Here is a 27,538-nt window from a genome sequence, read left to right as displayed (position 1 = left end):
CTCTTGGTGAGGTACTTTTGGGGTCTTTCCAGTTGCTGCAGGTGTCTGGTAAGGTACATCCCAAAAGGGGCATTGTACTCAATTATAGGCATGATGAGGGATGAGTAAAGAGGCACGATGACTTCCCCTGATCTAGATGTGAATCCCTTCATGATTAGGTGGGCTATATAAAATGTTTTTTCTAATCACTTTGGCCATGTGGTTGTCAAATGAGAGATTGCTATCAACTTGGGTCCCCAGGTCCCTAATTACTTCTTCCGTACTTAATGGATTACCACCTATGTGGTAATTTGTGGGCACTTTGTTTTTGCCAAAAGGGATGACTATACACTTTTTGGCGTTTAGCTTGAGGCCATGGCTCTGGCACCAGTTGTCTGTTTCTATGAGGCCCTTTTGGAGGATGCTTGTGTCGGCTGGAGAGTCTATTATGGTGCCTAGTTTGCAGTCAGCTGCAAACTTGGTCAGCCACAGTCCTGCCATGTTAGCCTGTACCTCCAAGAAATCTATACCGAACAAGAGAGGTCCCAGGACTGAGCCTTGTGGGACATCACTTGTAACTGGTTTGGAGTCTGACATGGCTCCAGCAATTCTAACCATGTGGGTTCTGTCCTTGAGCCAGTTTGCAACCCATCTAGTGACATAGGGGTTTATATTTAAGCTGGTGAGCTTATCTATAATGCCCGAGAGGGGTATTGTATCGAAGGCTTTCGCAAGGTCCAGGTAGGCTGTGTGGACCACCTTCCCCTTGTCAATGGCCTTGATGACTGTTTCAAAGAAATCGACCAGATTTAAGAGGCAGGATCTGCCCTTAACAAAGCCGAACTGGGTAGGATCCAGTGTCTGTAGGTCCCCAATATCTTTATTTATGAGGTCCATGATGATCCTTTCCATAGTTTTGCAGACCAAGCTAGTCAGGCTTATGGGGAGATAGTTTCCAAGATCTGTTGAGGCACCACCTTTGTGGAGAGGGACCACTGTTGCTTTATGCCACTCTTTGGGTACATATCCTGTAGTAAGGCTGAGATTGAACAGTAGTTTTATGTTTGGGTTTAGTTCTTCTTGGAGTTCATGTAGGACGCAGCCCGGGACACCGTCTGGTCCCATTGATGCTGTGTGTTTGCTTTGGAGAGCGGCTCTTACCTGAGCATCTGAGATGTCAGGAGCAGCACTCTGCTGGGATAGATATTAGCCCTTTGGTGGGGAGGAGGGGAGAAGTTTGTCCTGAACCTGTCAGCTAGGATGTTGGCAATGTCTGTGGGTTTGGTGTATTTTTTGTCATTTTGGACTAATTCTGAGCATATCTGGGAATTCCCACCCAGGTTCCTAACATAACTAAAGAAAGCCTTGTGATTATCCTTAGTGTCCTGTGCAATTTTTCTCTCGAAGCTGGCCTTAGACGATTTTATGAGTGCCCGTAGTGTTTTGCTAATACTGATCAAAGATGCCTTCCCTTTTTGGGATTTTGCTCTATCATGTAGTAGCTTCCTTCTTCTATTGTATAGTTTGTTTATGGCTGGGGTCCACCAGACAGGACGCCTAACTTTGGAAGATTGGGTCTTGGTTTTATCTGGGATTGCATGATCCATGCATTCCTGAAGGTGTTCACAGAATGCGTTTATAAAGGATTCTGCGGTCTGGGACGTATTTTCCACAGGCCCGGGGGCTTTGAAGGATTCCACCTCGGTTTTGAGGAGTGTGAAATTTGCTTTAGAGAAGTTTTTCACTGTGGTTTTCTAGGCAAGGGTTGGGGTCGGGATGTGAATATCTAGTGAGATTAGTTTATGGACTGATCTTACCAGAAGATACACTTCTGGTCTGGAGCATAGAGTCCCCATGTTGGTGATGATCAGGTCCAGTATGTTTTCCCCTCTTGTGGGAGTGGCAACAAGTTGTTCCATAGCATTTGAGTTTATAAATTCTAGGAACCTCCGGGCTAGGGTGTTGGAGCTAGGGTGTTGGAGCTAGAGTAATGCTCCCAGTCTATGTTAGGGTAGTTGAAGTCGCCCAATATAATGGTGTTTGGAGAGACCTTCATATTTTCCAGTGTTCTCAGGAAGGCCGAGTGGGGTTCCTGGGTTTGGGAGGGTGGTCTGCAGCAGGTTATAAACTGGAAGGCAATTTTACCCACTGTTAGTTGCACATGGATAGTCTCTGATGCTTCGTGCTGTGCCACCAATCTGGAGGTGTGGGTATCTTTGACGAATACTGATACTCCCCCTCCTTTTGTGGTTCGGTCCAAATTTTGGGGCCGAAAAACATGGTATGAGGTATAACATGGTAGTGCTGGGGTGCTCTCGGGAGTCTTGAACCAGGTTTCTGTTACTGCACAGATATCGATGTTCTCCATGCTAAGGAGAGTTTCGAAAAGTGCATCTTGAGGTTTAGACTTCTGGCATTGAGTAGCATTACTCTTAGTTTCTTATCCCTTGTGATACCTATGGAGGTGGGTTTGTCTTTTGAGCCTTGCCTAAAAAAGGCACTATGGGGGTGGCACGAGCCTTTGCCAATATGCGAAAGCCAAGGGGTGACAGGTGCAAGCCGTCCCTAGCGAAGCATCGTGGCTTGTCGAGCATGTCATCCCTGGCAGACAGGCATTGGATCCCCTTTGAATGACACCAACACTTAAGCCAATTGTTGAAATTGATCATCTTGTCTTCATATTGTGGCATCATTCTTGGTGAGGGTAAGATGCTACTCAAGGTCAGGGTCATACCGGCCTGGGCTACATGCTCAGAGAGCTCCTCTATGTCTCTTTTCATGTAGTCCAGGGAGGTACGTCTCAGGTCATTCACACCAGCATGGACAATGACTGAGTCATAGCTGTACTTGCCTTGGAGTGACCTGAGTGCTTGTGTTATGTGGCGGATCCTAGCGCCCGACAGGCAGCTCACCATGACCTTCTTCTTGTTCAGCCTGGTGAGCGGGACGTCAGTGTGCCTGACGATAGAGTCACCTATTACAAGGTGTATCAGGTGTGTTGTTTAGCCTTAAGGGCTGTGACTGTTCGGCACACTGGCTTTGTGAGCTGTGTTGCATGTGTTTTGTTTTGGGGTAGTGGTTGCTTGGGTGTCTGCTTTGAAGGTCTCTGCTGCTTAGGCAGATTTTTATTTAAAGCCTCCGAGTATGTTTTTGTGTGTTTTTGTGTTTGGTCTGCTGTCGTGGTAGGTCTATGTGAGACTGGAATTGTAGTGAGTGTGGTTTCCTTCTCCTCCTGACTGGTTACGCCAGTACTGAGTTGAGAGAGCTTAGCCTCCAGTTTGGCTATATGGTTGCATCTCTCACATGTGTTGGAATTTGTTGGGAGGAGGAGAGGGCTGTCTGTGTACATGAGGCAGTTGTAACATTGCCTCAAGATTCCCAGATACACCAGCTGGATCGGAGAGGAGATTGACAACTGACCTTTGGACATGCTAGAATAGTATTAAGAATTCTTTTATAATTGAAAAAAAGGGCCAGTGGGGAACAAAGTACTCAAGGGGAGTTTGTGAGGGTGTAGTGCTTTTAATTTTTTAATGCTGACTTATATAATTGCTTTAGTGAGAAAGTGCCAGGCTTTAGACTGGGAATAGGGTGTTTATTATGAGAACTAGATCAGTTCTAAGGGAAAAAGTGAAGAGCAGACTTTGTGGAGCCGAGAATGGTTTAAACCCAATTAAGTGGCGCTGCGCTATGCGCAAAATCGCACAAGGCCGTGCCAAAGCGGGTTTTATACAGGGGGACTTGAAAGAGCTAGAAATTGGCCCAAAACGGCCAATAGACTACCAGATTCTTCAGCTGGGAACACTCCTCCAGGGATAGATAGGCTGCTCCAAGCTCCCCACTGCCACTGGTGAACAAAGAAGCCTCCCTTTATCCAAGAAAGGAAATGGGCAACACAGGAACTTTCCAAAAGTCTAGAATACACCAAAGCCTGTATTTCGACTACTCTATGTCAGGAATGACGGGAAACAAGGAAAATTTTTTTTTCTTTTTTGCAACAAACAGCAGAAAAATGCAATAAATATAGGATAGCACACTTGAGTGTGTAGCCTCAACAGGTAAATGCAACAAACAGGACAAACTTTAAAAGTGCAGGTGCAAAAACAACTTTAAACAGTTTAAAACAGTCCAAGAAGCAGAAATACCACTCTGCAGGACCACGAGGAGCTTGGTATATCTAAACATCACAAACTGGAGAAAAGTACAGTTTTATATCTACCATAAATGTAGATGTTCGAGTGCTAATACAGCTGCAGTCATAACAGATGGGTTCTCCTGCCGTCAGGCGGGTCCTCGGTCGGCCGAATTCCAAAGTCTAGGTCCGGCATCGGTTGTCGTCGCTTCTTCCCTGACGTCAGTGCGACAGGGGTATAAAGGAACCAGCCAACGCCATTTTCTTCAGTTTTTCTTGTCCCAGATGTCAGGTGCCCCCAGAAGGAAGGCAATACATAAATTTGTGTGATAATGCAGTGCAATATAATCAAAATACAGTAGTTGCAAGCAAATACATCATAACTGAAAACCCCAATCAGGTTGTATGAGGATGTGTTAGCCTATAGGCCTGTCCCAAGAGGGGAAGGAGGGAGGGAAACCTGGACTGCAGCTGTATTAGCACTCGAACATCTACATTTATGGTAGGTACAAAACTGTACTATGTTCATCGTGCATACAGCTGCAGTCATAACAGATGGGTAGAATCCCAAAGCTAAGAAAGGGGTGGTAGGCACTAGGTGGAACTAGGAGGAGCCAAAATGCCCTGCAAGACTGCAGTGGCAAAGCCTGCTCTAGATATGGAGTATAATGGTAGGTTGTAGTGCTTGGAGAAGGTATGCACAGAACTCCAAGTGGCTGCTTCCAAAATATCCTTGGTAGGAACTCCTCTGAGGAAGGCTGCAGAGGTGGCTGTGGCCCTGGTGGAATGAGTTCTAATGCCTGAAGGAACAGTTTTGCCATGAAAGGAATAGCAAAAGCGTATGCAGTGGACTATCCATTTTGAGATTGTCTGTTTGGAAATTGGCTTCCCTTGAGCTCCTACCGCATAGGCCACAAAGAGCTGTTCTGATTTTCTGAAAGACTTTGTTCTGTCCAAATAATAACGCAGTTGTCTGTGGATGTCCAAGGAATGTAGTAATCTCTCCCCTTTGTTTTGAGGATTAGGATAAAAAGTAGGTAAATGTATGGCCTGATTTAAAGCTACCCTGGATACCACTTTAGGCATAAAGGACGGGTTGGTTCGTAAGGAAACTCTGTCCTGATGGAAGATGATGAAAGGCTGTACAGCCATGAGAGCCTGTAGTTCTGAAACTCTACGAGCTGAGGTAATAGCCAAAAGGAAAGCTGTTTTCCAGGACAAATATTGCAAATCTGATGAGGCAGCTGGCTCAAAGGGAGGCAAGGTCAGTTTTTCCAGAATGAAATTAAGATCCCAAGCAGGTATTGGTTGTTTCCTTGGAGGCCTTACATTCTTAGCCCCTCTGAGGAACTGTCTTAAGAGAGGGTGAGAGAATAAAGGTGGATCAGTGTTGTATTCTGCAGAAATGGCTGAGGCATGGATTTTGATGGAGGAGAAAGAAAGTCCACTGCTTAGCAGTTCAGCCAAGTATTGTAGTATTTGAGGTAAATTCAGTTTTCCAGGGTCCTGGCCCTTTTTCTCATTCCAGACACAAAAACGTTTCCATTTTGCGGAGTAAGCTTTTCTAGTTGATGGCCTTCTGGCCTCCAAAATGAAATCCTGCACCTCCTTGGAGAGTAGGGCCTGTTGTGATGCTAAGGAATCTTCCATGCGGCTAGATTGAGTGTTTTTAGCTGGCTGTGAAGAGTTTTGAAACTGCTGAGTCAGAAGAAGAGGCATTAGAGGCAGGGTCCAAGGTGGGGAGTGCGTCAGGCTCCTCAGGAGTGGGTAACAGTGTTGCCTTGGCCAGTCCGGAGCAATGAGAATATTTGGTCTGTCTGCTTTGGTCTTTAATAGAACTTTGGGCAGCAGAGGAAGAGGAGGGAAGGCATAAACTGTCATTGATATCCAACTGAAAGAAAGAGCGTCCACTCTCCAGGCCTTTGGATGGAAGATCCTCGAGCAGAATTTTGTCAATTGATGATTCTTGTGGGAGGCAAAGAGATCTATGTCTGGCCTTCCCCATTCTTGGATTATTTCTGTAAAAACTTTTGGATGCAATTTCCATTCGTGTGGATCTGTCATATTCCTGCTTAGGTTGTCTGCCAGTGTGTTTTCCTTGCCTGGCAAGTACTGTGCTTGTAGTTCCATTTGTAAGTCCATGGCCATGTTCCAAAGTGACATGGCCTGTCTGCATAGGGGGTAGGAATGTGTTCCTCCCGGTTTGTTTATGTACCACATAACTGTGGTGTTGTCCATTCTTATCAATAGTTGACCTGGTTGTAGAAGGTCCTCGAAAGCTATAATAGCATTTATTACTGCTAGCATTTCCTTTTGATTGATGTGAAGGTGCTTTTCTTTTTGGGACGATTTGCCCTGAATGCACCGATCTGTCATGTGCGCCTCCCAGGCGTAGTCCGAGGCGTCTGTTGTGATGACTTGATTTGCTTGAGGCTTGCTGAATGGAAGACCTGTGTTTGTTTGACATGCTTGAGCCCAACACAGAAATTCCTTTTGCAGACATGGAATTAGTGGTATTATTGTTTCCAAACTGTGGCTGTGTTGAGACCATATGTTTTTCAGGTACCATTGTAGTTTCCTCATATGCAGCTTTGCACATGGGATTAGTAAGATGCAAGATGCCATGAATCCCAGAGCCTGCAGGATTTTCCTTGCAGTCAGCCTGGTGCAATTTGCTAGTGTTCTGAAGTATTGAATTAGTTGCCCCTGCTTCTCTGGCGTGAGGTAGGCCATCTGGGTGTTTGTGTCCAAATTGGCACCCAGGAAAATTATCCTCCGAGAGGGTATTAGCCTCGATTTATTTTTGTTGACTGTGTATCCCAGAGAGTTCAATAACATTATTACATAAGCTAGATGTTTCAGAAGAATGTGCTTGCTGTCCGCTTGGATCAAGCAGTCGTCCAAATAGGGGTATATTTGTATCCCTTGAAGTCTGCAGTAGGCAATCACTGATGCCAGGCATTTCGTGAATACTCTGGGCGCAGTAGATAAGCCAAAGGGCAATGCAGAGAATTGATAATGGGTTGAACCTGCAAGAAATCTGAGGTACCTTCTGCAATTTTGTCTGATTGGGACATGCAGGTTATGCCTCCTTGAGGTCCAATGTTACCAGCCAAGACTCCTTGGCCCAGCATGGGAAGAAGTTGCTGTAGAGTGAGCATCTTGAATTTTGGTACGAGTAGAAATGTGTTTAGGATGGATAGATCCAAAATAGGTCTCCAATCTTTTCCCTTCCTTGGCACCAGAAATAGCCTGGAATAAAAACCCTGACCTTGTTCGTGCGTAGGTACCTCTTGAATAGCTTTCATGTTTATGAGATCTGTAATTTGCCTTTGTGCCTCTGCCCTTTGATTGTGTGGCAGGTTTGGCATGCCTCTCATTTTTGGAAGGGTGTGAAAATGGAATTTGCAGCCTCTGTTTATAATGTCCAGGATCCATTTGTCCTTTGTGACAACACGCCAATTTTTTGAAAATAATGCCAGCTTTCCTCCTAAGGGGCTGCCATTTGAGACCTGGTAGGCATGCAAAGGGGAAAGTCATTGGGTTTGCTTTCTGAAAGATTGCGAGTTGTCCTCACCACCTCTTTGTGTAGGATCTTGCCATTGTCTGCCTCTATACGATCCTTGGGATTGTCCTCTGCCCCTCGGGCGCCTGTATCTGCCTCTTTGGGGTCTGTCTGTGGCAGGAAAGGACCAGTTTTTGGAAGGCCAATTTCTACTAAAACATGGGGGATGAACCTGTAGAAATTCTTTCACAGTTTGCATTGATTTAGCCTTTTCCTCCATTTTCCTTAATACCTCCTCAGCATTAGCACCAAACAGTACATCCTTTTGAAGAGGGGCGTCTAGCAACTTAGCTTTAACATGATCAGGCAAGGCTTGTTCCTTGAGCCAGGCATGCCTGCTTATGACTGATCCTGTAACCGCAGCTCTACATGAGGCCTCTAGAGCATCAAAACCACATTGTAAGGTATGCTTACCCACTTGTTCTGCACTATGCATCAAATCCTGCAACTCCTTCAAGTCTGGTTGTTCAGGTTGTGACATTTTACTTTTCAATTGTGATAACAAAAACTGTTGGTATTTTAGCATATGAAACTGACAGTTTAAGGCCCTCATGGATAAGGTAGTCGAGGTATATAGTTTCCCCACCTTTCTAAGGATCTGGAATCTCTCTCAGAAGGCAATGGATTTTTGGCAATGGAGGCCTTAACTCCCTTGGGGCCCTGTGAGATGGTTTCTGGGTCAGCAGCATGGCTTTTGTATAGAAATTGGTGTGAGTCTGGAACCCTGTAGTACCTATCAAGCTTAACTGGAGCTGGAGGTAGAGAGTCCGGGTTAAGGCAGGCCTCCGAGTAAACATCATCTAGGATGTCCAAGACAGGAGGTATAGCCAGAGGCCTGTGCTGAGGTAACAAGAGAAATTCCCTGAGCCTTTTCTTGGAATCTGAATAATCCTGGCCTTCCCAGTGGAAGTGTTCCCTTAAGGTATGCAAAGTTTCCCCAAATGAGTAATCCTCAGGGGGGGATACAGAAGGGATGGACTCCTCTGCATCAGAGTCTTCAAAAGGGGAGTAAGAATGTTCCTGATCATCAGAGTGCTCTGAAATAATGGAGCCCTGATCAGAGGAAGAAGAATCTTCCTCCACTCTGGGCCTTTTGTCCGGTGGGGGCTGAGAACCTCTGATTAGAGTAATTAAATCCTCAGCCATTTTAAGCATCTGTTTCTTAGGCATGGGGCCTGGAGATGGGCCCTGTGTAGCTGGTCTCTTAGAGTGCATGGTTGCTTTAGACTTTGTGAAAGCCTTGATGGAGAAAGAAGAGGAAGGTCTGAAGACACCTTGAGTGGAGGTGGACCTGTCCACATTCTGAGTTTCAACGCCAAGAGTGGCTTCGGTATCTGTAGACAGGGTGTGGGCCGAGGAGCCTGCGACCTTGGGCACAGGAGACACCATCAAAGAAGTGTCGTCGGTAATCAGGGGCTGCGTAGGCGCCTCGCTGAGAACCGGACCACGTGTAGTCGGCTTTGGCGTGGTGTTGGTAGAGGCCGCGGACCTCGTGTGTCGGTCCTTGTCTTTATGTTTTTTAGACAAAACCGGAGTCGGAGTATCCGACGACATAGTATAGTTAAATGCTTTTCCAAAATAATGCTGGGCGAACTCCGCCCGACGCTTAATAGTGCGTTTGTTGAATGTAGCACAGAAGCGACAGACCGAGACGTCGTGGTCTGGGCCTAAACAAGGTATACAGAGGGAATGGAAATCCTTATGCGGTATTTGCTTCCCACAAGAAATACAATTATTAACTTTGTCTGACATCGGTCTGAGGCAAGAAAAGTTTCCAACGGGTACTTAGCTTTTAAGAAGACTTCGGTTTCCAAATTTTCGTAATCTCAGGAGCTGGCCAACCGGCACTTGCGAACTGCTTCTGCTTCGGGCACCGTGCGGCAAGAAAGACTGAAGAAAACGGCGTTGGCTGGTTCCTTTATATCCCTGTCGCACTGACGTCAGGGAAGAAGCGACGACAACCGACGCCGGACCTAGACTTTGGAATTCGGCCGACCGAGGACCCCCCTGACGGCAGGAGAACCCATCTGTTATGACTGCAGCTGTATGCACGATGAACATCCATGTGTTCAGTTTGAGGGCTTCTATGTCCAGGTGAGGCATATTAGAGAGGTGAGAAAGAGGACCTGGGAGAGGGGTTCAGTTCCCAAAGGGGGGGGGGATGAATCAGATGAGACCTCAAGGGAAACCACACCTGTCAGGTCAAAAAGGAGCAACGAGGATTACTGTAGCCTTGTTCCACACTGCTTTCCACAGAAACTTCAGGATAAGAGGAGTAGAAAAAATGGCATAAAGGAGTCCAGGAGTCAGAGTATCCCTTGGGGGATCATGGCAAAGTGCCAGCTGTATCTGGTGGGTGAGGTAGTATAGTTGCAACATGGATGGCCCTAAGTGGCTGAAAATTTGATTCGCCACTATTGGATTGAGTGGACCGGTCATGAGGAAGGAGGGTAGACCTGCTTAACCTGTCTATTATAACACTGGATTTCCCCGGTATGTGCATTGCTATCATAGGTGAGAAGACATCACCCACTGTCAAACCCACATGGCCTCTCGACATAACAGAGAGTATGTTCCTCTCCGTTTGTTGATGTACCAAGCTGCTGACATATTGTCCATTTGAATGGAGATCACACCCATGGGAAGGGAGTTCTGGAAAGCCTGCAATGCTAGGAGAACTGCCCTCATATTGACAATACTGATGTGAAGTCTGGCCCAACCACGTGCCTGGGAAAGTCTTCCCAAAAATTACCTCCACCTGAAATGGGAAGTGTCCGTGGTCACTGTAGCCTGGGAGTAAAGAAAAACAAATGGTCAACCCTGAAACACCACTGGAAATTCTGTTGCCAATGAAAATTAATTCTGAAAATTTTGGTGAGAGACACTGGAAAGTTCATGGGCTGACATCTCACTGACAAATGAACTGATGGTGCTCCAGTAGACTATCATATGAAATTTAACTGGGGGACTAAGATAATTGCTGCTGCCATCAAGCTGAGAAGATGCAAAAGTAACCTTGCTAGTGGCTTACGATGAGACAGTACTGCCACCAACTGTTGCTGGAGTGTGAAAATCCTGGATTCAGGTAGTCTTGGCTACCTATGACTTGGTGTTCAGGTGTGCTCCAGTGAACTCAATGGCTTCAATGGGTTGAAGTTTGGATTTGGTCATGTTGACATTATCCCTAGCTCTGAGAAGTTAGAGAAGTCCCTGGCTTGGAAAAGAAAATTCCTGGTGGGGGCAGTTATTAGCCAGTCATCCAGATATGGGAACACTTGGAATTCCCAGAGTCTGAGGTGAGCTGCAACTACTGCCATGCACTTGGAGGCCACCCAGGGGGTTGTGGTAAGACCCAAGGGCAGAGATCTGAACTGGAAGTGACTGGCTCCCATATGTAAGTGAAGAAATCTCCTGGTGGGTCTGTCTATCTTTATATGGCAGTATGCACCCTGAAAGTCTATTGAGTACAGCTATTCATGATTTCTTAATAATGGTAGAATGGACTACATAGTGACCATCCAAAATTTTGTAAGTTTCACATACTGACTCAAGTGACTGAGGTCCAAAACTGGCCTGAGGTCCCTGCTTTTCTTTGGCACTAAAAACAACCAGGGAGTAAATTGTGGATTCTTGCTGGTCTGGTGGAACCCTCCTAGATGACTTGTTTGTTTAGCATCTTTTTTTTACTTCTACTGCTGCCTTTCTGTTGAGTGGGTGGAACATTGGGTAGTTTTCTTGAGCAACAGAAATATGAAAGAAAGGAGATGGAGTAACCTCTGGTTGTAATTCTCTGCACCCAAGTATCTCATGCGATGGATGTCCAGGCCATGAAGTAGGGATAAGCGCCTCCTGCCTGCCTTCAGAGTGTAGCATCCAGGCAAACGTTTGGGAGGACTAAATAGGCCTATCACAGAAAAGACCCTGAAAGCCTTGATCCTGCAGGCCACCTCTACCACATGGGCGATATCCACCATTACTGTTCCACCCTCTGCATCAGAAGGTTTATCACCAGAACTGTCAGAAGAATTTGTGGAACCACACCTTTTTTTCTTCCTGCTGGTTTCCAGAGAAGGTCTGGGGGAAGGGGGGTAGGAAAACAAATCTGTATGACAGACAAGTTTTCTCCATTTTGCTCAAAGGTTTCCTTTACTTTTTGTCCAAAGAGGGTGGAAACTTCATTGGGGACATAAATACAGTATGTTTTAAAGTGGTCCTCAAAGTTGTACAAGGACATCCAGACACACCATCTAACAGTTAAGCTAGTGCCCGCAGCTCTCGAAGTACCTTCTGTCACACTGGAAATGAGGGACACAAACACACTTGAAAGAGAATGAAGGGGTAGCCCAACAGCATGTTGACAGACTTCTCCTCCTCCTCTGCAGATAGGGACCCTGAGAGGGATTTGGAGAGCTCTTAATTCAAATCAGTCTGGAAAAGTAACATGTGCCAAATAGTTCAGTGTCCTAACAGTGAAAGCCACTAAAGCATCTCAAATCTGTCCCATGCCCTGGAATTCCTGCTTTCCTCACCAAGCTCTTTCTTGGTGGCCACCGCCACCACCATGGAATCTACAGTGGGACCGTAGCGCCAAAAGGAGTAAACCTTATGGGATCCCAAAAACGTATCCGTACTGCATGGGATAGGTTTGGCTACATTTGATTCCTTCCATCCATGTTTAGAGATTCAAGTCCACCATCTCATTAAAAGGAGGGACCATCCAAGAGGTAGACAGGCAAGCCCGCAGAGCCTACAGAAATAGTGACTCTTCCTGGAATGGGGCTTTGGAAGACCACCCCCTCTCCCCCTTGGTCTAAATAGTTCCAGGATTTCACCAAATGATATGTCCTCAAAGAGAAGCGATTTGGGGGACCCCCTCCCCTTTAATGAAGTCAGTAGCTTCAGTCAAAGACACTTGACCTGAGAGGAATCAACATGCCTTGTTTTGCACGAGTGCTTCCACTGAAATTCCACAGTGGGGTATTATGGGAAGGACTCAGGAGCCAAAGGGAAGTCTTTAAAGTGGACAGTCACAAGACTTTGAGGGGCTTGGCTATCCTGACAAGACAGGATGTGTAGGATTAGGACCCAGGGAACTCCTTTGGGGGAGTTAGAGACCTAAGCAATACGGAAAAGTCCACTTTCAAGACGGAGAGAGACAACAGCTTCTCAAAGGCCTTGAAAGCAGAAGCAGAGACAAGACATGAGATTCCTCTGGTAGGGGATGCAGTGTCTATAGTGGATTAGTTCAGGAGGCACACTCGACCTAGCTTTGAAGCCAATGCAGGAGTTGGGCTGTCTAGCAACAAAGCTCCGAGAGGAAGGGGCATCTCTGAAAGCTTTGGAGTTAAGTCAGGCCACCTGAGTCTGACACCTTGGCATAGAAATCCATTAAGGTCTGAGCCACTCAGACCTGATCAGATCACAAATATGGCTGAAGTCGACAAAGACTAAGCCTCCAGATCCACCACAGAAAAGTCCCTGAACCACCCAAGTCTGTGGGTAAAATGGGGGAAGAAGCAATGATATGAGGTGATGGGGCCAGGCCTAAGGCACTGACAATGGTCAGAGCCAGGAGAACCCCCAACTGGATTTGAGTCCTGAGGTTCATCATCGTCCTATCCACTTCCACCTTGGAAAAGCTCCTGGCGGACTGCAGACACTGAAGAGATCTAGCAGTGGAAGATGGTCTGGATGACAGGTATATGGGTCTTTCTTGGAGGAAAGGAGATCTTAGTTTCCATGACGCCAGCTCTGGTGAGTACTGTGGTTCTGAAAAGGGTGAAATGCTGGATACATGAAAGACAGGATCCAACGGTGAGCCGAATATGAAATTTTAGGAACCTTTGGGGCCAGAACTGAGGTTACTGAATGGTCCAGTGACATCTTTTAAGACTCCTTTGTCCTTTATTTTTCTTTTGACTTGTCTAAAATCTTCTCATCCTTGGTCGTCAGAAGACTTCTTCACAGAAGAAAGATGGTAGAAGAAGCAGAGTGTGGGTGGGAAACTTCTCTTGCAGTGGCAAGGCGAAGCCCAGTAATAACCAACTTGTTTCTCCTTTCCAGAGATAGCCAAAGGCAGCACAAATAGCGCATTGCTTATCTAGATATGCAGCCCCTAGACAGTACATGCACTTTGCATGTACATCAGAATTAGGAATCGAACGGTCGTAGGACACACGTTTTTTTGAAGCCAGAAGGCTTTGTTACCAAGATATCAATGAAAAAAAGAAAAGCCAAAGAAGTAACCAACTCAGAGAGAAAAACTACTCAACTAGTACAACTACTGCTGCTAGAACTAGCAACAAGACACTAAATAAATCAAAGAAATGATAAGCTAGATCACAGGATCATAGTTTTAATATATGGTACTTACTTATGTTATATGCAGATTTTTGTATTTTTTAGTATTCCTTGTACATGTAAAGTAAAGTAGCCTTTTTTGTGCATTACTTCTTTAAAGTTGTAGTCACGTTACCTTTTCCTTTTTTTATTTAAATCATGTGTTTTAAATCAGCTGACTATTTACCTGAAGAAGCCTGTATTGGTGAAAGTCTAATACTAGCAAGCTTTATTCAATTTCCTGCTAATTAAGTATCAAGCATTGTGGTGCTGGTTTACCTTACATTTTGTTTTATTTTAACTTATTTAAAAAATTAAACACTTCTTCATATCAAGCCCCTCCACATAAACAACATTCCTCACTATATGCCAATGAATTTTAAAAGAATGCCCAACTGAACAGTAAACAAACTTATCAATTAAATTCAGATTACATTTTGATCTCAGAAAGTCCTAAAACAATTTCACATTACTACACTTTATACTTTATTCTTTAAATCAAGTTTGACTGCTAGAAAATGACTGCTGGATTTGTCAGTAATACTGCTCTAACCACTCTTGTACTTACCTATGCAATTTTACTTCACTGTACAACTTGTGTATTAGGTGTACTGTTTAAATTCTATTTTGCACGTTTATTCCAGGTCATGGCTGAAAATGATCTTGTACTATCCATTTACCAGTTCCATCTAGCTACTGGCTTACCAGCTGACTGAATGAAAAAAAAAAACTAAACATCCTGGCTATTAACATGTACGGGTAAATGATATGATCCAAGACCAGGAAAACTGCTTCAGGACATATGGTCATAAATTAACTTACTGGTACATTACAAGCACAGTGCAGTCCATCACTGGAGATGTCTGACAATCAAGATCAAAAAGCATTACCTTTTTTCTGAAAAAACCTCCCTTGGATTTCTTGTCAGGTACCTTTGCCTTCACACCCAGATGTTTCATATAGGTAACAACTGCATTGAAAACAGCAGTGCTGGAAAGGAAAACAAAGAAACTGCTCAGCATTGTACTGTTACATGAGGAACACATACATATATGAAATGCCTCAAATTGTGGTAGTCTCTCAGGGCTCAATACTTGGTCCACAGTTTTTTCTTTACATTCAGCAAAACAATCTCAAATATTCTAATCACAAACAGCCACATTATCCATGAAAACCCAGTTTTCTGGTACTCAATCCTATTATTAAAAAACAATTTTCAAAGGCATTTAGTGAATGGATCCCCTGGATTTTACACACAAGTTCCAAAAAACATAATTCATGCTCCTAGGTATTCAGAAAAAGAAGTTATGTATTACCATAACGTTCCATCTGAGTGGTTGATCTTCTTCCAGTCATCACTGATGGGTTCGGTTCGAGCCCTCGGAACCGAGTCGGCCTTATACCAAGCTTGCGTGCACCAAAAATTCTCAAGCTAAGCTACTACCCACAATGCCCTTTGCTCAGTTACCTCAGATCGAGTTTGCATGCAACATACAGAGAAAGAATAAGCCAGAGGCCATCTCTGCACAGAAACCCAAATACACCATGAAGACCCAGAAGATTCGCCAGGAACCTTAGGAGGGGATCGGTGGGAGGGTGTGATGACTGGAAGATGATCAACAGCTCAGATGGAATGTTATGGTAAGACATAACTTCTTTATCTGATGTTGTTAATCTTCTTCCTATTCATCACTGATGGGACTGAGTCCCCAGCTACTTGGAGAACCTGGGTGGCCCTTACGGAAGAACATTCCTGAGAACCATTGAGCCAAAGGCCGCTCTTCCCCTGGAGATAAGATCCAATTTGTAATGTTTGATAAAAGTGTGGGGCTTAGCCCAAATGGCAGCTGCACAAATGTCTTCCATGGTGGTCCTAGATTGGAAGCAACAGATGCTGCAATACCCTAGATCCCTCCGTAAGTGAGTATGTGAAGGTGATACAATCCCGGAGCCATTTAGACAAAGTAACTTTTGATACTGCACCTCCCACTCTAGGGCCTGCAAAGTAAATGTAAAGCTGGTCTGACGTGCGTTCTGTCCAGATAAAAGCATAATTGTATATGAACATCCAGGGAATGTAGCCAGCATTCTCCCTTGTTCGAGTAATTTGGGAAAAGTATAGGCAGCTCAATGGACTGTTTAATGGAAAAGTCCGAAACCACTTTGGGGAGGAAGGCTGGGTTAGTTCGAAGTGATACTCTGTCCTTATGAAAGATCAAATAAGGGCTCTTGATACATAATGCTTGTAATTCTGAACTTCATCTTGCTGAAGTTATAGCCACCAGGAATAAGGATTTCCAAGATAAGAATTTTAGATCACAGGTGGTAGCCGGCTCAAACGGGGGGGGGGGGGGGGGGGCTAGAGAGAGAGCCTGCAGAACCCAGGACAAATTCCATGCCTCCACCAGCTGTCTGATGGGAGGCCTGCTGTGAAAAATACCCTTGAGGAAGGTCTTGCAAAGATGAGCGGAGATAATTGGTACTCCTTCAGACCCGTTATGGTAGTTGGAAATAGCTGCTAGATGGACTTGAATGACAGAAGTCAAGGCACCTTTGACGAACAGCTCAGCCAAATAATGAAGAATAGTGGCTACGGGGGCTGAGAACGGGTCTAACTCTTGATTATGAGACCAAACAGAGAATCTTTTCCATTTATCCTTGTAAAGTTTTCTGGCAGATGGCTTATAAGAAGCCAAAATAATATCCCGGACAGGTGAAGAAAGGGGTTCTTGCCTGGCAACTAACAGAAGTGAAGAAACCAAGCTGTCAGCCTGAGGGTGGACAGATTTGGAGGAGTCAGCCCTTGTGGGTGAGAAATTAGGTCCTGACGAGTGTATAGGATCCAAGGCAGTCATAACAGATGAGGTCGAAGGAAAGGAAACCACACTTGACGAAGCCAAAATGAAGCAATGAGGATCACTTTGCTTCTCAACCGAATAGCCTTCCACAGAACGAGGGGAATCAGAGGAATCAAAGGGTAAGCATAAAGGAGACCCATGGGCCAATCGTGGACTGGAGCATCTCTCGGTGACTCCCTGAGAGGGGGAAAGAGGGCAAAGTAGATGTTGCATTTTGCATTTGAAAGGGAGGCGAAAAGGTCGCAGCATGGCTGGCCCCAGCGACTGAAAATTTCTGTCGCCACACCCGGGTTGAGAGACCACTCGTGCGGATGAAGTATGCATCTGCTCAGTCTGTCCACAATCACAATGGAGCTCCCCGGGATGTGCGTTGCGATTAAGAAGTGGTTGGAAGCTATCGCCCACTGCCAGATTCTCATGGCTTCGCGACAAAGGGAGTAAGACTTTGTCCCTCCCTGTTTGTTTATGTACCAGACCACGGACATGTTGTCCGACTGGACAGCAATCATTTCGGTCGGAAGAAACAGATGAAAAGCTTGCAATGCCAACAGCACCGCTCTTAACTCCAGGACACTGATATGCAAACTGACCTCTACATCAGACCATGTGCCTTGGACTGACTTTCCCTGGAAGTGGCCTCCCCACCCCATCAGGGAAGCATCCGTGGTCACCATGGTGCTGGGCTGTGGAACCTGGAAGGGACGACACCAAAGATTGTTGTCTGTATGCATCCACCAGAGCAGATCTTGTTTGCAAATGTTGGTGATGAGAATCTTTGAGTTCAGGGGGTGAAGACTGGGTATCCACTGGGCCTGAAGGAGCAATTGTAGTAATCTCATGTGTAGTCTGGCTAAGGGGACTATGGGGATGGCTGCGGCCATAGATCCTAAGGCTTGAATCACCCTTGCAGGAAACTTGCTTTGGCAGAGTATCACCTGAACTTGTGCCCTGAGTCTTGAAGCCTGTGGGGAGGAAGAGAAATTAGGTTTGACTGCGTGCTGAATATTGCCCCTATGAATTCCAGTTGTGATGGATGGAGGTTTGATTTCTTCCAGTGTATGGTGATGCCTAATGACTCCGCTAGGGGCAAGGTGTAGCGGAGGGCCATGACCAGGGGATGCTTGGTGGTGGTGGTGGGGGGCAATCGTCTAGATATGGAAAAATCTGGAATCCCTGAAGTCTCAGATGGGCTGTTACCACTGCCAGACATTTCGTGAACACTCAGGGGGCCGTCGAGAGACCAAAAGGTAGGGATCTGAACTGGTAATAATTGGCTCCCAGCTGGAAGCAAAGGAGGCCCCTGGAGCGCTTGTCCATCTTGATATGGTAATATGCATCAAGGAGATCTAATGAGCACATCCACACACCCTCCTGCTGATAGGGGAGGATGGACTGAATCGTGACCATGCGGAACTTGGTCTGAACTACTGATTTGTTTAGATGACCGAGATCCAGAATGGGCCTCCAAGTCCCCTGCTTTCTTTGGCACCAAAAAGAATCTTGAGTAGATCTCAGATCTGCACTGATCTGAGGGGACTATTTGGATGGCTCATTTTTGAAGTAGCTTTCGTATCTCGGAAGCTGACTCCTCCCTTTGACTGGGTGGAACATCAGGAAGGGATTTCGGACATCTTGGATAGTATATTAGTGGAATATGGTAGCCTCTGGTAATGATTCTCTGCACCCACTGATCGTTCGTAATGGACAGCCCGGCATCTTGGTGCAGAGAGAAACCCGCCCAGACTGCTTCCAGAGGAAAGTAATCGGGCAGCACCTCAGGAGCGCTGATTTTACCTGAGAAGGAATCTCTGGATTCCTGGTTCTGGGGACCCCCTCTGCCCCAAAAGGGGCATCTTCCATTATTGGAACCCCCTCTGCCTCTGGAGGAGTCCTCATCATGTACTTCTGGGAAAGGACCTTGAGACTTCTTGTGCCACATTGTTCCGCACCTCTGGTTCCTGGAGAATGAACGCTGAGGTTTGGAAAAGCAAAGGCCAATGGCAGACAAGGTCTTCCCATTTTGCTCCCACCTGGCTAGTGTATCCTTGACCTTCGCACCAAACAGAGTCGAGGGCTCGATAGGGGCATTTAGAAAGGAAGACTTGAAGGAGTCCGCGAGGTCACAGATGCATATCCAGGCGTGACATCTCATGACTACGCCTGCACCCGCAGCTCTAGCTGCTCCTTCGGTTGCGTGTGACCGCAACCTCATGGATGAATTAGATATGGATTCTAGGGTGGCAAGTTGGGAAGCAACCTTATCTCGTGCTCCATCCGATACTTGACCTGCGAGAGTTCCAGAGAGTTTGGAGTTAAGATCTCTCTGGAGCCTCGTAAAATGTGCCATAAAGTTCAGAGACCTAACCGCAAAGGTCGCTGATGCAAAGACTTGCTTCCCTAACTTGTCCATTGCCCGGGACTCCCTGTTGGGTGGGTGAAATGCAGGACTCTCTACTGCAAGGTCCTTTTTCATGGCAGCCGTCACCACAATAGCATCCACTGGCAAGCCTCTGGACCAATGGGGTTGATCTTCTGGAGGGGAGAGTACTTTGTTTGATCTCCTGGGGATGGCCTCAATGGAGTCGGAGTTCTTCCAAGCCTGTTGCACAAAACAACTCATCGGTGGGAGGGTCACCCAAGAAGTAGAGGGCTGAGAGCGAAAGGCCTGCAGGAATACGGATTCCTCTGAGGAAGGGGTTAAGGACTTCCATTCACCCCTCTGTTTCAAGATTTCCATTATGTCCCCAAAGGAGACATCCTCAGGGGGTGACCATGGGGACCCTTCCCCATCATCGTAGTCTGTATCCTCTGTGAGTGACTCCTCCGGGGAGTCAGTGTGTCTCCTCTTGCACACCAGTTTCCAAGGGGGTTCTTCGGTGGGAACATCCGAAGAAGACTCGGAAAGTGAAATGACCTGAACAGTGGTCTCCTGGCCCTTGCGCTCTTGGAGTCCTGGGGGGGGTGGACTTTGACAGCTGCGGCTCAGAGAGAACTGGGGGAATAACCAACTGTGGAGGACTGCTGGCAGCAAGTGCCCTCTCTATCACCCGGAAAGTGGGCCCATTCGAAGAGGAATGGGAGCCCGGAAACGAAGAAGACAGAATCGGAACCGGGGTCACACCAAGCTCCAGATAGACCATTCCCGGGGACAGAGCCTCAATCAAGCTCGGAGCGGTAGTCACCCTCTACTCCAAAGTTGGGGCCGACATAACTGTCGGAACCGAAACTGGAACCGGGGGCTCGATCCCCCAAGCATGAGATTGAAAGAGGGTGAGTTCCGACGGAACCGGCACTCAAAGGGATCTCGGACCCACAGACAGAGTTGTTTTTGGTGCCAAGGAAGGAATTCCTCTAATAAAAGTTGCAAAGATGAGCCTTGGAACCGTGGGGTCCAAGGGAGGAGAGTAAGTAGGGGTTGCTGGAGAAATAGATCCAAAGCCAGGAGTGGTATAGGGTCTAGATGGATTTGAGATTCCCCTAGCAGTCAGCAGCTGATCAAAAAGTCGCACCACATCCAGTTCGGAAAGGCTCCTGTTGGATCTCACGGATGCACCTGAAGGAGAGTCAGGCCAGTCCAAAAAAAGGCTGCAGGCTTGTCCGGCAAATGGGTCCACATTGTATGAGTACTGGTTCCGTGGTGTGTCGCAGAACGGCACAGATTCCAATTTTGCAGCAGGTAATAATGGTATGGTCGGAGCCGTGAAGGAGCTCAGAGCAGAAGTCACTATAGGAGTGGACGATAAGAACGGTTCCGAGGATGTTGTCGGAAACTATAACTGGGTCAAAACGGGCGAAGTCGGTGCCGATAAAGATGTGGAAATACTGTTCGGTATCAAAGATGTAGGCGGTGCCGTAATTGTCAGTGCAGGGGTGGGCGCCGACGAGGCTACCTCAGTAAACTTCAATGGAGCCAAGTTCGGAGCCGATGTGGTAGTCGGCACCAAGGAGGCAGAACGGTGTTCAGACGATGACCTATGAGCTTTGTGCTGGTGACCTTTACCTCTGTCACCAGCCGGTGAAGAGGGGTCCGATCGAGGACGTTTTTTATCCGAAGCAAAAGGGGGTGAGACCTCCGTCGCAAAAATGGCCTCCGAGAAAGACGAAGCAAGCAGGCCCTTTAAAATAAGTTTGTTACGATGTTCATTCAGTGTCTGCTGACTGAAACTAGCACAGATATCACAAGGTGGTTTCACCGACAAATGTGGAACCCCCAAACAGTAAACACATTCCTCAAGGAGGTCGCTATTTGGCAGTTTCCCACTGCAAGAAGAGCAATGTTTAAATCCCGTAGTTTCCTTCTTTTCAGACATTCCAAACACACTCTCGCACACAAGGGACAGAGAGACAGAGGAAATGAAGGAGAAAAAAAGCAAATACCAACAATGGTAACAAGATATCGTAAAGGTAGAAAGTTAGAAATACAAAGAAATTACCAACAATGGTAAAGAGAGAAATACCTGTGGGTAAAGCAGTAGCAATATAGAACCAAGAACAAGTTATAAGGAAGAAAAAACTTAGCTGGAGAGCTCAGTGAAATGCTGCTATATGGCTGTGCGGCAAACTTGATCTGCGGTAACTGAGCAAAGGGCATTGTGGGTAGCAGCTTAGCTTGAGAGTTTTTGGTGCACGCAAGCTTGGTATAAGGCCGACTCGGTTCCGAGGGCTAGGAACTGAACCCATCAGTGATGAATAGGAAGATTAACAACTTCAGACTACATATTTTCATAAACCAAGGCATAATAAATACCCTTGTCAGTTGGTATGTTTATTTAAACAATTTAACGGCTCATCCATCACTGAAACTCAAAATGCACATTAAGAAAGCTATCTTACAAGTTTCAAGAATAAATGAAAACAATACACCGCTTTTATCTCAGAGTTCTTGAATATATTTAATATGGCTGGAGAGTGTTGCCCCCAGACATTCTAACATCGTCACAGAAAGTTTCAGAACTGTTTTATGACCAGATCCTGAACTTACTTTTAATTCTGAAAACAACTGCTGCAGTTCTGGAGGCTGTGATAGAGATCTAAGTGTTCACTGCCAAAAACTCATCAGCTGTTGATTCAACTGGGAGGGAAATCAAATAAATCATCCAGCTGATCACCAGGAAATACAACCATGGGAGTGCACAAAGACACGTTAGTCCAGGTGTAAAAGTAGGGATACAAATGGAAGTCCTTCTACTGTAAGTCTTCAGCTACCATGTCTTGTACTTTAAGTACACTGAACGCTAAAGACACTGAAATCCGCACTTAATACTAAAAGTGTTGGGTCACTTAGAGCAAACTGGAGGTGCATCCTGTGAGAACCACAGAGAATGAAGTACCAAAAGGCTCTTTCCACCCCTATTGTGCCTTTTTTTAGGCAAGGTTCAAATGACAAATTCACCACTGTAACAGGTACAAGCAAGCAAAATCTGAGGGTAATGCTACTCAATGCTAGAAGTCTAAACCTCAAAATGCACTCACTCGAGGCATTCCTTAAAATGGAGAACATCGACATCTGTGCAGTGACAGAGACCTGATTCAAGGCTCCAGAGACCACCCCTGCATTACCAGGCTATAATTCATACCACACCTTTCGGCCACCTAACCTTGACCGAAACACTAAAGGTGGAGGTGTGTCCATATTCATTAAGAATATTCACACCTCCAGGCTAGTTGCTCAGCATACTGCATCCGAGATTATCCAAGTGCAACTAACTCTGGGCAAGACCGCAATCCAAACTGTAGCTTGCTACAGATGCCCCACCATGCCCCAGGTTTCCCACTCCTCATTTCTTGATACACTGGAAAATATTAGGGTACAACCTAACACCCTAATAATGGGCGATTTTAACTACCCCACCATTAACTGGGAAAACTACTTAAGTACCAACTCTTGTGCTCAACGTTTTCTGGAATTCATAAATTCCAATGCCTTGGATCAACTTATCCACACCCCCCACCAGGGACAGCAATATCCTAGACTTGATCATTACCAACATGGGCAACCGGTGTTCCACACCAGAGGTCAATTCCTTGTTGGTCAGATCAGACCACAAGCTAATCACCCTAGACATCCACATACCACCCCCACCCCTCATTAAGGAAACCACCGTAAAACATTTCTCCAAAGCCAACTTCACGCTTCTTAAGACAGAAGTAGCAAACTTCACAACACCCATGGTGATGGACAATAGAGGTAGGACTGCTGAATCCTATACAAATGCACTTTATGACCACTTACACGAGTGCATGGATCATGCAATCCCTAACAGAACCAAGATGCTATCCAAAAAAAGGAAGCCAATCTGGTGGTCCCCTGCCATAAACAAACTCTACAACAGAAGAAAGAAACTGTTGCAAAAAAAGAGTAAAATTCCATGATTGGAGGAACTCCCTGGTCAGCCTCAGTAAGAAGTTGAGATTCCTCATAAAATCCTCCAAAGCTTGTTATGAAAACAAAATCGCCACCGATTCTAAAGACAACCACAAAGCATTCTATAGCTATGTCAAGAATCTCAATGGCAACACTCACATCTGCTCTGAGTTACAGCATAATGGCACTAAATATACAGAACTAACAGATATTGCCAACATCTCAGCAGATAGGTTCAGTGCTAACTTTACCCCTCTCTCACCCCTCTAAAGGGCCCATTTCTATACCGGAAAAACGCAAAGTTCCTGTAATCATGGCTGCACAGGTAAAAAACACACTCGCCAAAGCCAAGAACACAGTATCCATGGGACTTGACAACATCCCAGGCTGCTTTCTACACAAACTACAGAATGAACTGGCACCCCACCTAAGTACCATGTTCAATCATAGCCTCACCTCAGGCTTTGTGCCCAATGAATGGCGCACAGCAATGGTTATCCCACTCCACAAAGGGGGAGCCACCATGGACCCCAGGAAGTACCGCCCCATTAGCCTGACGAGCCTGGTCTGCAAGGCTATGGAACGTATCATCATGGATCTTATAAGCAATAACACTGGTAATCTCCAAACTCTGGGGACCCTACCCAGTTCGGGTTTGTAAAAGGCAGATCATGTCTCCTAAACCTGATAGACTTCTTTGAAGCGGTCACCAAAGCTGTAGATGAGGGTAAGGTGGTTCACACAGCTCATCTAGATCTCGCCAAGGCTTTCAACACCATTCCCCATTCTGAAATTATAGATAAACTCACTAAACTAGGTATAAATCCCTGTCACAAGATGGGTTGCCAACTGGCTCACTGACAAAACCCACACGGTGAAAGTAGCAGACTCTACATCCAACTTCAGAACAGTGACAAGTGGAGTACCACAGGGTTTAGTCCTGGGTCCTCTCTTGTTTGGTATCTACTTCTCTGAAGTACAGACTAACACAGAAGGTCTTTGGCTAACAAAGTTCGCAGATGACTGCAAACTAGGAGCCATAATCAAAACTCCTAACCATGTGGACATCCTACAAAAGGGCCTCACTGAGACAGATGCCTGGTGTCAAAGCCGTGGCCTCAAGCTCAATGCCAAAAAGTGCATCGTCATCCCTTTTGGTAAAAACTCTGTACGCATGAACTACCACATAGGCGGAAGTCTACTTAACACCGAAAGTGTGATAAGGGACCTTGGGACACAGGTGGACAGTAGTCTCTCCTTTGATAATCACATCGCCACAGTAGTCAGGAAATCCTTCTATGTGGCACACCTCATCACAAAAGGTTTCTCATCCAAGAAAAAAGAGGTCATTGCTCCCCCTCTACTCATCACTCATTAGACCCATTATAGAGTACAACACCCCTTTTGGTATACACCTCACAAGACATCTACAAAAAAAGAAAAGCCATAGAAATACCTCACAAAAAGGATTACTGGCCTCAAACAGATGCCCTACGCAGACGGTCTAAAAAAACTCCAGCTTTACTCCGTCGCATATTGCCTACTCAGAGGCGATCTCTGCTTAACATACAAAGTTTGTCAAACCCAGAGCTGTTGGACATGCTCCACTTGAAGAAATCCCAATCCCTCCGAGCTACATTCTCTAGGGACCTAAACCATGTCACTTCAACACACAAAACATGCTAGAAGGATAGATTCCTGTCCCAGAGACTTCCCATACTCTGGAACAAACTACCTACCTATATCAAACAAAGCTCCTCATTAGCATTCCAAGAAAAATCTTGATGATTGGATGGGAGATAGGAAATTCACCCCAGGGATCACTTATGTGGCTCTGCTCGACAGAGGCACAGGAAAATAACTTTCTTGGGTGGCGAAAGCCTAGGTACCATTTGGCTAGGCTTATATAGGCTCAAGGGCCAATAGCCTAGTACCTACCTATGAACTTATGAAAAGGCATCTATCATATGCAAAAATAGTATCAAGCTGCTTTATGGCAGAAGAGGTATAACATCATGAAGGGTCACCCTCTGGAACAAATGCAGAAGCTATGCTAGACTGATTGTTATCTGAGAAAGTAGACTGGTCTATGGACCCTTTCCAGTCATAACCCAAGCAAAAACTAAAGCAGCAACATGATGCAACAGATTATGTATTTGTGTATATACACACATACATGCATACAATTAGCATATAAAAACTTCATGCATCCCAACAGGCCTTTCATTACTCACATTTCCTATTACATTTCCTATCTTTTTTATATTATTTCTTAATGTGTTTCCTAAGACTGCCTTCCTGCACTCTGACATCAATGTTTTCTGTGGCATATCTAGAATTATCCCACGAAAAGGTATACCACAACATGCCAGAATCGCTGCTGGTCAAGTGGTTCTCAACTCAAATGTTGACATTTAATCACACTGGTTTCAACTATGTAAAGGGATTCCTTGTTCCACAAACAAGTTAAGTCCTTGCTCGCTCGCTCTCTTCAAATGTTCAACTTTCATCAGAGCTTTCCGAGTTTAAATTTCCTTGCTTCCTTAGGCATGTGCACCTTCGACTTCACAGACAGATGATAAAGGTCTCTAATGATCCTATGACTGGACTCGTGTTCCTCCTCCTCATCCTTTGATTTATTTTTTTATTTTTATTTGTTTTTGTTGTCCGGGAAAGTCCACTGGGCTGAAATGAGCCCATTTTCATTGGAGGCCTGTGGAGGAAAGCTCCATAACAGAATACAAGATAATAAAAAGTACAGTTTTGTACCTACCATAAATGTAGATGTTCGAAGATCTACATTGCTGCAGTCCTTACATATGGGTAGTCCGCTGTCCTCGGTCGGCCCGAATACCAAAGTATAAGGCTGATGTCGGTCAAGGCGCTTAGAAGTGACATCAGAACGTCAGGGTACAAAAGCGCATGACCGACGTCATATCCTCAGTCTTTTCTTGCCCCAGATGTCAGAAGGCCCTAAAAAGAAAGGCCAAAACCAAAAGACAGCAAAAAACCAACCAACCACCCCTGCACTACTCCTATTTACAATATTTACAATATTCACAACCCAAACCACACAACCGCCTCTAACTACAGAGGGGAAGGAGGGAGGGTAAATTGGACTGCAGCAATGTAGATCTTCGAACATCTACATTTATGGTAGGTACAAAACTGTACTATGTTCTTCATCTCACATTGCTGCAGTCCTTACATATGGGTAGAATCCCAAAGCAGAGGTAAGGGAGGATGGCAAAACTATAAAGCATTAGGAGCTGCCAAAATGCCCTGTAAAATTGCAGTAGCAAAACCAGCCCTAGATTTAGAGTAAAGTGGAAGGTGGTAATGCTTAGAGAAAGTATGCACTGAACTCCAAGTAGCTGCCTCCAAAATATCTTTAGTTGCCACCCCCCTTAAAAAAGCTGTGGAAGTGGCAGTAGCCCTAGTGGAATGAGGCCTAATCCCAGCTGGAATCTCCTTACCATGATGGGAATAAAGTACAGTTTTGTACCTACCATAAATGTAGATGTTCGAGGATCCACATTGCTGCAGTCCTAACTATTGGGGTAGTCCGCTGTCCAGTCGGCCCGAATACCAAAGTATAAGGCTGACGTCGGTCAGGGCGCATTAGACTGACGTCAGTACGTCAGGGTACTAATGCGCATGACCGACGCCATATCCTCAGTCTTTTCTTGCCCCAGATGTCAGAAGACCCTAAAAAGACAAGGCCCAATATACCTGCACCAAAAATATGTACAATATATACAAAAATATCAGCATATAACCTCACCTACACAACCACCCCTAAACACAGAGGGGAAGGAGGGAGGTAAATTGGACTGCAGCAATGTGGATCCTCGAACATCTACATTTATGGTAGGTACAAAACTGTACTATGTTCTTCGCTCCACATTGCTGCAGTCCTAACTATTGGGTAGAATCCCAAAGCAGAGGTAAGGGAGGCTGGCAAATCATAAAGAAGCAGGAGCTGACAACATGCCTTGCAAAATAGCTGTGGCAAAACCAGCCCTAGACTTAGAGTAGAGAGGAAGGTGATAATGCTTAGAGAAAGTATGCACTGAACTCCAAGTAGCTGCCTCCAAAATATCCTTAGTTGCCACCCCCTTAGAAATGCTGTTGAAGTGGCAGTAGCCCTAGTGGAATGAGGCCTAATCCCAGCTGGAATCTCCTTGCCATGATGGGAATAACAAAATGCAATGCAAAACCCAATCCACCTAGAAATAGTTTGTTTTGACACAGGCTTGCCCTGAACTCAAAGCATAAGAAACAAACAACTGCTGAGACTG

General features: G+C 45.6%; 1 protein-coding gene across 6 annotated transcripts in view; it reads right to left on the bottom strand.

Annotated features, from left to right (window-relative positions):
* Positions 1 to 27,538, bottom strand: part of ARHGEF1 (Rho guanine nucleotide exchange factor 1) — a 3,019,431-nt gene that overhangs the window by 1,198,249 nt on the left and 1,793,644 nt on the right. For all 6 annotated transcript variants that reach the window (XM_044080805.1, XM_044080809.1, XM_044080807.1 and 3 more), the window contains one exon: positions 14,906 to 15,005. In XM_044080805.1, coding sequence (XP_043936740.1) covers positions 14,906 to 15,005 — 100 coding nt within the window. The remainder of the gene's footprint in view (positions 1 to 14,905; positions 15,006 to 27,538) is intronic.

This window comes from Protopterus annectens, chromosome 8.part0 (assembly GCF_019279795.1).
Source record: "Protopterus annectens isolate FY-2018-M chromosome 8.part0, PAN1.0, whole genome shotgun sequence".
NCBI lineage: Eukaryota > Metazoa > Chordata > Ceratodontiformes > Protopteridae > Protopterus > Protopterus annectens.
This window is presented reverse-complemented; position numbering and strand designations above follow the sequence as displayed.